Below are 13,228 nucleotides of genomic sequence, written 5' to 3' on the forward strand. Positions count from 1 at the left end.
ATCTGAGAGCTAGTTTTAATCTCAATAAAGAACAAAGAATACCAAAGGCATTTCTATAACCAGATCTAAACACTGAATATTCATTCGTCATTATATACACAATGTTAAACCTGACAGTCCTTAGTGAGAAAGCTCTTCCCATGTAAAATATGCAGGATGTAATGGACTGTGGACATCTGACATTAATTTCCCATTAATCTATACATGCTTCTGTTCAGTTTTGTATTGTATGCATGTGATGTTATTAAATGAAGGGCTAATTAGAATTTTAAAAATTTTGAGGTGGGATCTGATGATTGTATATGGCATTCACTTCTTTGTGAATCGCTGTGTGTTGCCATTTACATAATATGATCAGGTTTAAAACTGCATTTGTCAGTGAGAGTTTTGAAAAACACCAGAGAAGGAGTTGCATGGCTCAGTGAACCACAGTAAAGAGGGTGAACAGTACTGCAGGTTCTTAGTAGCACATTAAAATCTATTTAAAATTAGATTCACAGTGTTTCTCAAGAAGGAGGGAATGCTGTTCTTTGGAACTTTTAATGTGTACATTTTTATCCTGATGTTGTTAACAGTATGTGCATTTTGACAAGGCGTTTATCAGAGCATAAACGGCCAGTGGTAAGCACAGAAAAGGCCACTATGATTAAACATTCTTTAGCTGAAAAAAAACCACCACCCTGAAGCATCTCAAGTGTTAGAACATATTGCCGGTCCATCTTTATTAGTACACCACCCTGTGTTAAGCAGCTGGGGTTTTTTTGAATGATCATGTATGACAGGCTTCACTGTGTATCATTAGATTAGTAACTTAAGGCAAAACAAACACCATTAACTCAAAAATAACCACCAGTACTGTAACTTTTATTTGCTAATAAATATCTTAATAAACAGGCTTACCCCATCTGTAAGACCTGATAATGCCTCTTAGGAAATTATAGAAAAATAAAATACAATAATAATCAGTAACTTGTACTTTGTACAAAAATCTTATTATGTTGCTCAGCAGGTAGCTTTGCCAAACCCCATATTCTTTCTGCAAAGAAATGGCATATGTAATGCAATTCACCTTAAAAACACCCTAATGTTGAGAGCTGAGCATTCTATTACACTATTAACTTGTAGGCATGCCAGCACATGAAAATTTACATGGAACATATTATCATAGGAATAGAAGAATAATAAAAAAAGGAAGATAACACCACTTTTCAGTAAATAATACCAACTTCACTTCTAATGTAAATTCCCCTTGGGACTGCAAATCAGTATATTAAGCTTTTTATTTCATGGCTATTCCTACAACACTGTTATAAACTGGCAAAAAGGCAGGAACAAAAATGCAGTGAGAACTTTATGGGAGATATATGACGTGAAGAAAAGTCATTCTGAAGAGTGAGGCAGTCCCAGGGGGAAACCAACGACACCATCTGTGAAATGTTCAGGCTCTCAGAATGAGCAGATCCTGCTTTGCTGTGTGCAATGTGACACGAGTTCAGACCGATGAAGATATAAATTAGAGGTACAGTACCAAGGCTGCTTTTCTGTGAGATGAATGGTGAAGGCTGAGTCACAGGTAGTTGTCATCATTCAGTTACATCTCGGTAAGAGGAAAGAAGCAATGGCAAAGCAAATGTTAACTAGGGTCTCTAAAGAAAAGGTGGGTTTCAGACTACTGGTAAGGATATGAGACCTGTGCTGAGGCCACGGTTTGTCTGTAAAATCATTTGCAAGTATTATGATTATGCCATTACTTTGGAAGCCATCTACCTTTAAAGTTTTGACATGGCTGGTTAAATATATAATCTAAAGTGTCTGGCATCAAATAGTTATTCATATATACACATACATTGATACATTTTATGGCTATGCTAGAACAGCAAACTATGAAGAGCAGTCATATTTAGTTGTGTACAATCTAATTTCACAGAAGAGACAGAGATTAAAACCCCTTTTAATTCAGATACGTTTAAAACCAACACACAGAAATAGATAGAGGCTATCCTGAGAAAACATACCAACCATGTTATCTTCCAAGAGTAAATCAAAGCTAATTTTTGGAAGGTAGTAAAATATTTTTCTTGTATTTTTTCTGTAAGTCGAAGTGTTGTTTGTTTGTTTTTTTTTTACAGGATGACAAAATCAAGACAATTAATTCCAGCTTGATCAGTGAAGGTTGCTTTGCTAGAAAATAAACCATTGCCTTTGAGTAAATATGGATTCACATGATTTTTTAATTTCCTTGTTAAACTGCAGATGCAATCCTGAGAAGTGCAGAGTACCTGCCGTTGTTACCGAAGTCAAGAGGAGTTATACCGCACCAAACAAGAACAAGCCCTTTTGGTTAGTCTCCGGGTTTCAGTTACAGCATCACCGCGCATGACGTAACTGATACCAGCAGAGAATTTTGACATTGGCCTCATCAGAAGCAGATGCAAGGCTCTAGGTAAGAGCGACATATACTGAAGTACTGTCTGAATCCAGTTCCTTCACCAGAGTTAACCAAGAAAAAAACTTTTCCCACTTTTAATCTGAAACAGCTCTCTCTACCTTTTGTAAAAAGTTGGGAGAAGAAATTGCTGCAAAAGAAATGGTATTAAAGATGTTACGCTGCCAATTCAAAGCTAACCGTTTCTTGTGGAGAGGCAGATAGGGAGTCATGGCCATAAGCTTTAAAATGGTTACATGTTTACGTGTTTGGAATCTTAGAGTAGGACAGCTTTCTTGAGATAGGGAGTTAATGAAAGATTCCAATAAACAGAACCACTAGGAGGGCATTAGTTATGTTATTTGCTGCTGTGCCTTTCATTAAGTGGCAAATCTCAAAACTTACACTGCAACAGACTGGAAGTATGAAACAGCTTGTTCAAACAGGCAAACGAGCAGCTAGTACTGCTGTTATGAAGGGGAGATCATATTGCATAATGTTATAAGTTTAGGAAAGAAAAAAGATGGACAAATACTATTTTTTGGTAAGTTTTGTTTGTTTGATGGGGATGGAGGTTTTATCCTGAATTTAAATTAATGAGTTTGGGGAAGTTTCTAGAGAAAAAAAAACACACACCTAAAACATTTCTGTTAGATACTCTGTTAGATGTGGAGGTCATTTTAAATACTTATTCCAAACCCAGAGATGGAAGCCCATTCCAGATTAAACAACAGTGCAGCAACTTTGCCGTTCAGTCTGTCATGTTGAAGGTAACCATAATCTATTTTACCACATTCCTGAGGTAGTAGCCTTGTCTTTCATGCTCAGTGCACTCTCTTCTCCCATGTTAAATGAGGCCATCCATTCCATGCAAATCTATAGAAACCTTTGATCCAAAATCTGTTTCAGTCTATTGTCACCTTCTTAAGAACTTAACTGACTTTGGATCATGCCCTGAAGGACCAACCTACATGTCCACCTGAAACTCTCAACAGAGAAATTAAAAGCAAAAGGTTGTAGCGATACACTTGAATGACAAGGCAGCATGCATCCTAGTAAGCGCTGGTTCTCTACCAACAAATCGGCCAATCAGTAGTGGGATGCAGGAAGGGAGAATCTGGTTGGAGAGCTGAATCCTACATACAGTATGTATAACGTAGGGCTTCATCCCACTGCCGCTGAAGTCAGTAATAAACTCTCATGAAATCTAGTCACAGCAAGACCATGCCTATTGACACCAAAGCATTTAATTTCTCACAGTTACATCACTGTCCCAGGAATTATTCCATCAAGTAGTTTACTAACACTTTCAGCAGGATTTGGAAGTATCAGGTTTTTTAGAGCAGAACCTTCCCAAGACAAAAATGGAACTTGTGACATTGGCATTTAGTAGCTAAAATAATCTACAGATTTGAAACATTGGCTGCACTTTGTCTTTTTCAGCTAATGCTATTGTACATAAAGCGACTGTGATGGTAAGTTATTCAGCTTAAAGCACTCAGCTTCTTAAAAAAAAGAATCCTGTTTGGCTTTTCCTTTTTGCTTCTCATTCGTTCTCAAGTAGAAATCAATCTGAATGACAGAAACCTGAAAATTCAGTTTGTAAGCCACTCTTAACTGGAAAGCTCTACTCTTTACTGTTTATTTAGGTTCCTCTGAAAAAAACCTAGTATGCAACAAGGAGACCAAGCAATCTTTCAGTTACAGAATTGTGTCTACTGGAGGGTCTAGTCTAAATCATGATAATTTGAGCAACCTGGTCTAGTGGAAGGTGTCCCTCTCCATGGCAGGGGGCTGGAACAACATGATTGTTAAGGTCCCTTCCAACCCAAACCATTCTATGGTTCTCTGATAATTGTACCTGGGGTTTTTTTGTCATAGGCTGGACCCTGGAAAGTGAACAAATAATTTTTTTCCTATCACTGCTGTACATCAGAGCATTATGCAGTGATGATACTATAAAAATGCTCCCTAGACTGTTTCAGTGGGCACTTTTTATCATTCACAACCAGAAATGAATATTTGGATTCCAGTGCAGATTTTCCCCAAATTTGATTTTCCAGATTCTAGATTCAAGGTTACTTTCTATACAACCAAGCCCCCAGGCATCACAGAGTTCAGAATACAAAGAGCTAGATTTCTCTCTCATTTGTGAATTTTCAGTCCCAGGGGTTTGGCTTATCTACCACTCAACATACGTGATGCTGCTTACCAGTTCTTCACTGAATTGTCAATAATGAGAAGTATTAGTATAATATTATGGTTTATTCACAAATTTGTAATCAGCTTGCTGATGTGCATGTTAGAAATGAATATTGCCCCAAACATGTAGTATTTCCCAAATGAAAAAAGTCAGCAATATCTCCTCACATATCAAGAACAATATGTGCAGGAGGTTTTGAGATAATGGCAATGAATATACTGGACCCCGCAAGGAAACCACATGTGGTAGTGAAGCTAAAGAAATGATAAAATATGTTATCTCATGCTGTCTTACAAATATTTTATGAGGACTTGGATTTGCAAGTGCTTTATGCCTAACTCTGCTCAGGTAAATAGTCCCATTTCTAATCAGCCTCCTTATATGAATTAAGCTGCAGAAACACGTAACTGTTTACAGATTCAGGAGTTTCTGAGGTGACACATTGCATAATTATGGACACGTGTGTAGCCTACTCAAAGTGTTCAGATTCTTAGACATAGGTCAAATTTTGACCAAGAACTAAGTAGGTGTGAAAAGTTCAAATGATTTTGAGACTGATCTTTTTAATATTTTTTTTCCCATATCTTTAGTGTCATGACTTGGCATTTTTTATTCCAGTTTAAGTAAACAGGTATGAAAGATCAGATAATATGCTAAACCTTTCTGGAAGAGAGATGTACTTGGGAAATCTCTTGCAGGAAAGAAAGATAAGAGATACTTATGTAGGATATTTAAAGTAACATATACATAAATAGGTTTAATTGAACTGGCATCGTATTATTTCATGTATAAAATATGGAAATATATTTGAACTCTAATCCATTTTTTAACCTCATGCTTTGTCATCAATCATTTTTCTTGGTTTTCCTCTCTAAAATGTAGCATATCCTTTTATACTATACGCTGGCATATCCTTACTCAGAGCGCCTTGAAAATTTGTCTCATTTTAACCTCTTAAGTGTCTATAAAGGGCTATTTAAAATAAAATAGTTTATATACTGTTTAAACATCTTGGAGACTTCAGCAGAGGGGACTCAAACCTTTTATAGCACGGACTACATTTTACTAGATATGCTGGCTCACTGGCACCTTGCTTCTCCCTTATGATCACTGACGATTTCTGGAGTAACTAGTTGTAAAGAAGTGAATCAATAGAAAGGGGTTTGGTGCGGTGGTGGTAGAAGGGTCAGCACCAGCTGACCATGCAGTTTTGTGTAAGCCAGTTTGAAAATGTTTTTGTCTGCCGTGGAGGAAAAGAGAGGCTGTCCATTTCCAGATAACAAGTCAAGGAAGTTTGGGAAGTCCTTTACACATACAGTACATGCCGTTAAAAATTTTAAAAGCCAATGGAGTGGATCAACCCCATTAGCATTATTGACAGTTAGGTAATTAATTCTGTAGGTTTGAAAAATCTCAGACATTATGATATACATCATATTTACAATTCTTTATGTACATATAGACAAATATTTTGTATCCATAATGTGCTCAACATATTCTGGTCTATAATCTGAGGAACTATATACAACCATAGCACTGGATAGGCAGCGTGCACTACTAATTACAGTATATGATGGTAGAAAATATTTGTGAGCTGTAAGTGCATGCAACTGTCTTATCTAACTCTCTTGTTTTACATTAGAGCTCCTTAGCACAATATGGATAGCTGTTCCTTCTTCACCATATTGTAGGCTTTAGGGATTTTTTTTCCTTTTCAGTGCTGATTCATTTGTCTCTCCAGGAGATTTCAAGACTACTGTCCTACTGTTAGCCCAGCCCAACAGATCTTCCCCTCACTCTCAAAATAAGAGTAACAGTACCATTATAAGAAGAAGAAAAAAAAAAGATGATTATCTTTGCCATTTATTCAGGAATGATCAACTACAGTTGGTAAACAAGACTATTCTGGAAGAAAACTGCTTAACAGAATACAGTGCTTTTCAATCATGTGCAAATGCCATAAATGAAATACCTCTGTTTTTAATACTTTTCCTGGAAGTTGCAATGGAAAACAGACTTTTTATTATGTCTCTGACTTTTGTTACTCTAAAAGATGTGTTGGACTGGATTAGAAGTGAGTCCTCCTTTCCACTCTGCAGGACATATTCCAAGAGAGACTGAGCTCATTATGGGGTAGTTAGAGGTACCCTGTGCTCATAATAGAAATTCTCAGCTGCCAGAACATGTCCCATAGAACGGTTCCATCAGCTCAGTTAACTAAACACACACTTCAGTTTGCCATGGAACTAGCTGAATTTTAGCAACTGGTCTTCAATACAAGTTAAAGTATGTTCTGTGCTGCTTTACCTTGGTGGCTGATGTCCCGTGGGGTCATCCTAACATGGAATTTGCTGTGGTTAATACAGTCTTACTATGTACTTCCACGGTCCCAGCTAGTCCACGTAGTAAATCTCTACTGCATCTGAATAAAGGGTGTCTGTATGTTACTTATGACCCACCTTTGGATCCTGTATGAATCTGCATTGAAAAATAAATTAATGGAGTCCCGTATTAGGCTCATAATATAAAAAAAAAATGGAAAATGGATAGTCAGTCTTAAATTACAGAAAAATCAAAGTACTACAGTCTATCAGTTCCATGTCAGAATAATCCACCTAACGCAATTTTGGACACAGAATGCTTTTCCAGAGCAACTGATTTATTTGAATTTATTGTTGGGTGCACTATTTGCAATTAAAAGATTGCCTTATGCCAGAAAATCTTGGCTGGTGTCTTAAAGCATAGCTATGTGTCTAAGCTTTTATTGGACACACACTGAATTTACATTCATAGGAAACAAGCAGGGTAACTTTTGTTTCAGAAAAATTTCAACTATGTAGCTCAGTGCTCTTCCTTACACCTCATGGAGTCCTATTGCTTCTCAGTAAGTCCAATGTGCAAACACCTCATGAGCAAAATCTACTAAACTTTTTGCTGTTATTTGTTCAATTTTAACGCCAGCATTATGGACAAGGTCCTCTCTTTTTTTCACAGGTGCAGCATAAGGACTAGATACAATCAGGGCATGAGATTCATCTGACTAAGCTCAGATACCTGGATTTGAGCTAGGCATTTTGCTTTCTTTGAATGCAAAGAAATGGGCTTCTTTGGCACAATTCATCTAATCCAGAAGTAAGTAATTACATTTGTCAGATGACTCACATTCTACAAGGATCCACTTCCTTTCATTGATTAAAAGGGAACCTTGGTTGACTATCTCAAATGCAGACCTCTGAAACTAGGTGAGAAGAATTCCTCCCAGTAGTTCCCAGGGCTCTGATTGACAAGCAGGGATAGCTTGAGTAAGGATGACCGACATGTTTTCCATGTTAGATGACCATCCCACTTGGTTGCATGGACATCAAGTTGCTTGTCAGTCAACTTTGGAAGCACTGTGATTGGCACATGATGGACAGCTGGGGCAGCGCACTTGTTGGCCAAAGAGATGCTACCTGGTCCTGCTCAGCAGTCAAGGCCCTCCCCTAAGCTTTGTTTTGGAGGCTTAAGTGATACACAAGTAGTGGTAGAAGTACAGATGGATGGATTTTATTCTAGGTTAATGACAGTCAAGTCTGTGAGAAAAATGTACACACAGATATTACTTGTAAATAACTTAGAACTATTTCCTTGCATCCACATTTTGATGCCTTTTTTTTTTTTTTTTTTGCTTGCATATCATGCACACTTTATTTTGTGAACTTTCAATGAGTACTTTTAGTCATGAAGCACTCTGCATTGTGGGATGGATTCTCAAAAACAGCCTACTAGATATGCTTAAATTTCTTAAACTAAATTGCACACTGCAATATGCAGGATAACCAAATAGAGCTAATTTTCACCTGAAGAAAGTATCCCCTGTAACAAAGAAAGTTACTCATATACATTTGTGGCCTGCACAGAATTAAGCTCACACTTGAAAAGTCACACCTGTTGTTTTTTTGTTTGTTTTTAAATGAAAAAAATTAGGACACCACCCAAAAAAACCCAACTGAGAGTAGGCTTGGAATCAGAGCAAAAGCAAATAAAATGTTTCCAAAATGGGAAAAATGTAAAACTGATCCAGATAACTATTATAAAAGTGTCATACTGCACCACAACAACAACAAAACCCCAAGCCATATAAACCCACAAAATCCTGGATTTACAATGTTTTTCATAAATGTTTTCACCCAAAGAATCCCTTGTTCTTTCCTTTCTGGTTATCCAAACTCTTGTTTATATAAAAAATATATCTGATTAATAAATGTGTTAATATTATATTTTTTCTATTGAAAATATATTTTCAGTAGTGAGATAAATTTGTAAATTAATTTCCATGAGATGTATCCAGGTTACGTTCACAAAACATGTGCTCTGCGTTCTCACTACCAGGAATGAAAAAACTGCAAAGTACAATTTAAAAGTGCACATACATGGTTTGGATTAGTTATGAGCAATTTTGAAACCCCATTAACAAATAACAGACTCATACCTCCTCAGTAACGTATTTAATTGTGAGAGAGGCTCCTTCCACAGATGTCACGTTGTTGGCCACGGAAGCAATGACAGGCAAAATGGATAACAAAATGGATAAAGGAAAATCAACTTTTAAATTACTCTGTGATGATAGTATTTTTTAAAAGACCATAAGAGAACCTTTACCAAAAAATTATTCAGATGTGGAATTCGGGCAGAATTTTTCAAGTGACAGTCACAGAACAAGAACAAATGCTTTTTGTCCCCTCTAAAGGCCTGTGATCCTGTAAAACACATGTGCTTGTACAATCCTGCTGAGTTCAGCGGGACTACTTCATGCTGGCAAAATTACCTTTGTAGCCAGAATAGGACTGGAACTGGCCTTCTTTGAACAAGCTCATCAAATTGGCACTGTAGAACACTGGTGAATCCTGATCTTTAGAAAACTTGCTCCTCAGTTAAATCTGTCTTTTTTTTTTTTTTTTTTTTAATGAAAGAAAAGAAAATTTACTTAGTGCACTACTGTTACCTCACTTAAATTAACACAGTTATTCCAACATAAAGTGACAACAGTGAATCAGGCCTAGCGTGTTCTACTCTGTGAACTGGTTGGAAGCATAATCCTTTCTGAGTTGTTTTCTGATTTTCTTTCTTTGCCACTGGTATACAATGGCAGCCTTTCCCAAGAGTTAGGAAATACATTTTGATTTACAAGGTGTAAATTAATCAGTAAATATCATTATGATTACATAAAGTAGTTCATTTTGATATACACATATATTATACTAATTACCCAAACGTACGATTTAATGGAAGAGTTGTAATGCTTGAGTATATTGGAATGCCACGTAACTCAAAAACGTCCTCCAAACTATGTATAAATCAACAAAAGTATCTGCACCCTGTTTACATGTGACATGCATGTAGATCTGCGTGTGACTTCTACAGCATGCAGACATGCGCTCGTTCCCCTGTTCCCAGTAGCGCATATCCCATGCAAAAGTTTGGAAATGTAGCCCAGCACGTCTGTGTAAGTTATCTGAATAAAACATGAAAGCTGTAAGTCCTAGAGAGGTACAAACATTATGTTAGGCCTTTGCAAACATTTTCTTGCATGTAAATATGGCTATTGAAGGGTTCTAAAGGTAATTGTCTTTGATGTCATTTAGATATCTGTACTAAATGAAGATCTAGCCCGTAGTAACCAGAGCTCCATTTCAGCAGTCTGCTTTTTACTCCTAAAAGCAGTTAGAAGTAGATTCAAGGCAACATATTATTACACTGCTGTCCTACATCTCCTTTTCTGCCTATGTACAAGATAACTGAATACCGCAGCATGTAACTTCCAGCATTAGTTGGTGGTTGTATCACTGCACTCAACTGGAGGATGATATGGCCAGCCTGCTCCCATGGGAATAAGCACATCGCCCCACTGATGGCTGGCCCTCTAAGGTCTACTACCCAATTATGCTTAGTTCAAGCAGCAGAGGCCTGCATTTTTGGAACAAAAAGCTTTCTGAAGTCTATGTGGCCATGATACAGCTGACAACCATGTTTTACGTGTGGTTATGGAAAAGTTACAATCAGTTTTCCAGTGAATATTTGCCACATAGTAGAAGCAAATGCTGAGTACTACAAAAAAAAAAAACACAACAAAACCCAAACCAAACAAACAACCCCCACCCCCAAAAACAACCCCAAAAACCCCAAACCAAGGACTAGGGTGGTGAACAATCCCAAGGATGAACAAGTTTTCCAACCTAATCTCAAATCTAAAGCATAAAAAGTGTCGAGTGCTAAAGTAACTCAAACTCAAGGACCTTAAGATTTTGAACAGATTTCGCTCGCTATCCTCCCAATTATTCACATACTGAAAACTCACTACATAAAATCATCAGTCATTTCTGCAAACAATACTAATGTTTTGAGGCACCAGCTTACCAGCATTCAAACTGTTACAAAGTAATATAACTGTAGGACCCATACATTTGGATTTAATCAAGAGATAAAATAAATATTTATGTCAAACTTCTTTTTGATTGCACATTTGGTATTGGAAGTTACATGGTCACAGAACATGAAAGAAGTCAAATACTTTTTGATCTACCAGCAAACTCTAAATACATCGATAAAGAAGCCACACCAGGCCAAATAGATTACTACTTTCAAGTAAGTTCATGAAAGTTTCCCAAATACTGTTATACAAAGTTACACATCCATGCTGAGTTATTCATCAATGTGTAGCAAGAGTCTTGCAGTAGGACAGGATTTGATCGGCAGATAACTGGCGGAGGAGCTATGCAGTGTGATTAAAAATTCCAGTTTGGAAGCATTAACATAGAAGTACTTTTTAAGTCTGAACAGGAGACTGCAGTTCTTGAAGTTGGGAAGAGCAGAAGGGAAGAATGAGAATATTTTTCCATTTTAGAAATGCTGAGGCACAAAACACAGTTGATTCTAGTACTTTCATACATGAAATCCTTTCTCCTGTATGTGCATCATGTGTAACCGCAAAGTCTGTAAACTGCTGACTATTCGTCTCTGGTGTCCAATGAGTACAACTCCAATTCTTCTAATGTCACTGCAAGATAAAAAGTTTCATCTTGGAAGCAAGCATAGTAAAGCCCCTTGTACACAAAAAAGGATAAATATATGATGAATTGCTCTTCTTCAGGACAGTTTATCTTCCTGACGGGGACATATAAGAAAGCTGCAAATGTTTCAGTTTTCTGCAACTGTCGATTCAAAATTTTAAAGACAGCCATTTAAGAATTAAAAAATATTTTGTAGTTAGGGAACTGGTATCTTTTTTGATAACAATAGTCAAGTAATTTTTCCAAGTCTCAAGGAAGAATCTGAGAGGTGGGTTCTAACGGCCCGTTTTTGGTAATGTGTCAGTAGCAAATGTTTCCCACTCACACTTGCAAAGGAATGGGGCTGATACACTCACTCTTGTAGTCTTGAGGTGGAAACAAAAGAGGGTGTGCTTCTGGGGATTTGGGGAATGGTAGGGAGAGATGGTCTAAAGATCAGAATAGCAGAGAATCACCCAGCTTGACCCAGATTTCCCTCCTGGTTTCCCTTCATCTCACCTAGACCTGCACCCCAGAGTGGGTGGTTCACCCACAGAGCTTAACTGTTTGGCAGGAATGAAGTCAACACCCTCAGCATCCAGCACAATCTACTACTTGAGTTGTTCTCTAAACACCACCAGCTGCAAGATGCTGAGACAGATCACAGAGATGGCGAGGGCAGGAAGCTTCAGATATGCCTTGTCAGTTGTGCAAATCCCACCCTGGGATGTAGCATAGACACTGCCTGGTTAGATATCCTCAAAAACTGTGTGACGATCTAGCTAGTAAAGGAGCTCACGGGATGAGGCATGACCTTTATGACTTTCAGATCTGCAGTTCAAGATACCTCCCTCTGTATCCCCCAGATGAAGAGGCATTGGATAGCAGCAACTATTATGTACTTAGGCTTAACATCCGCATGGGGGATGATACACAACACTTAAGGTCAGCAGGGACTATGCAAAAAATATTGAGCATCTTAGAAGCTACAAAAGGTCAGCTAAAAGAATAAACCTTTGCAGGGAGAAGTGGCATTAGAAATGCAAGAACAATGCTTAGCACTTATCAAGGAAGGCCGGATAAAGCTCAGAAAGAAGCCGCAGGCCTAGGGTAACAAAGGTTATTTGAAGAAAGAAGGAATCTTTCAAAAAGCTGAAGTAGTATCTAAAGAGAGGAAGTAGAAAGGACAATAACCTTAGACAGATTATCTGTAAAAGCACAGTAAGACAGGCTAAAAAAGAACTTCAGGAACTACTAGAAAAAGGACACTTAATAATAAAACTCATAATATATCTTTTTGCAAAGTCACTGGGTACAAGAAACCTGCCAGAGTGTCTGTGGAGTCTAATAATGAATTGGGTATAAAAGAGCATGGAAAGACTGGCCAGTGTTGGAAGACTAAACCAGTTACTTGAGTTGACATTCACTGTGGAAAAATTGAAGTGACTCCCATGCCAGAACCTTTATGGGGGACTTGCCAGAGAATCTGTCTGAAGTTGAAGTGACTGCAGGAGAGGTGATAGGACAGACTGAAAAACCAAGCAACAACCCCTCTTCAGACCAAGAGTATAA

The 13,228-nt window shown here is 37.6% G+C and overlaps 1 protein-coding gene across 3 annotated transcripts in view; it reads right to left on the reverse strand.

The window, feature by feature from the left end:
- Position 1: 1 nt before the first annotated feature.
- The window catches only part of EPHA6 (EPH receptor A6), a 564,169-nt gene continuing 550,942 nt past the window's right edge, over positions 2-13,228 (reverse strand). For all 3 annotated transcript variants that reach the window (XM_080374572.1, XM_080374573.1, XM_080374576.1), the window contains one exon: positions 2-11,664. In XM_080374572.1, coding sequence (XP_080230698.1) covers positions 11,550-11,664 — 115 coding nt within the window. In that variant the 3' untranslated portion in view covers positions 2-11,549. The remainder of the gene's footprint in view (positions 11,665-13,228) is intronic.

The sequence above is a fragment of the Falco punctatus genome, assembly GCF_963210335.1.
Source record: "Falco punctatus genome assembly, chromosome: 2".
NCBI classification, from domain to species: domain Eukaryota; kingdom Metazoa; phylum Chordata; class Aves; order Falconiformes; family Falconidae; genus Falco; species Falco punctatus.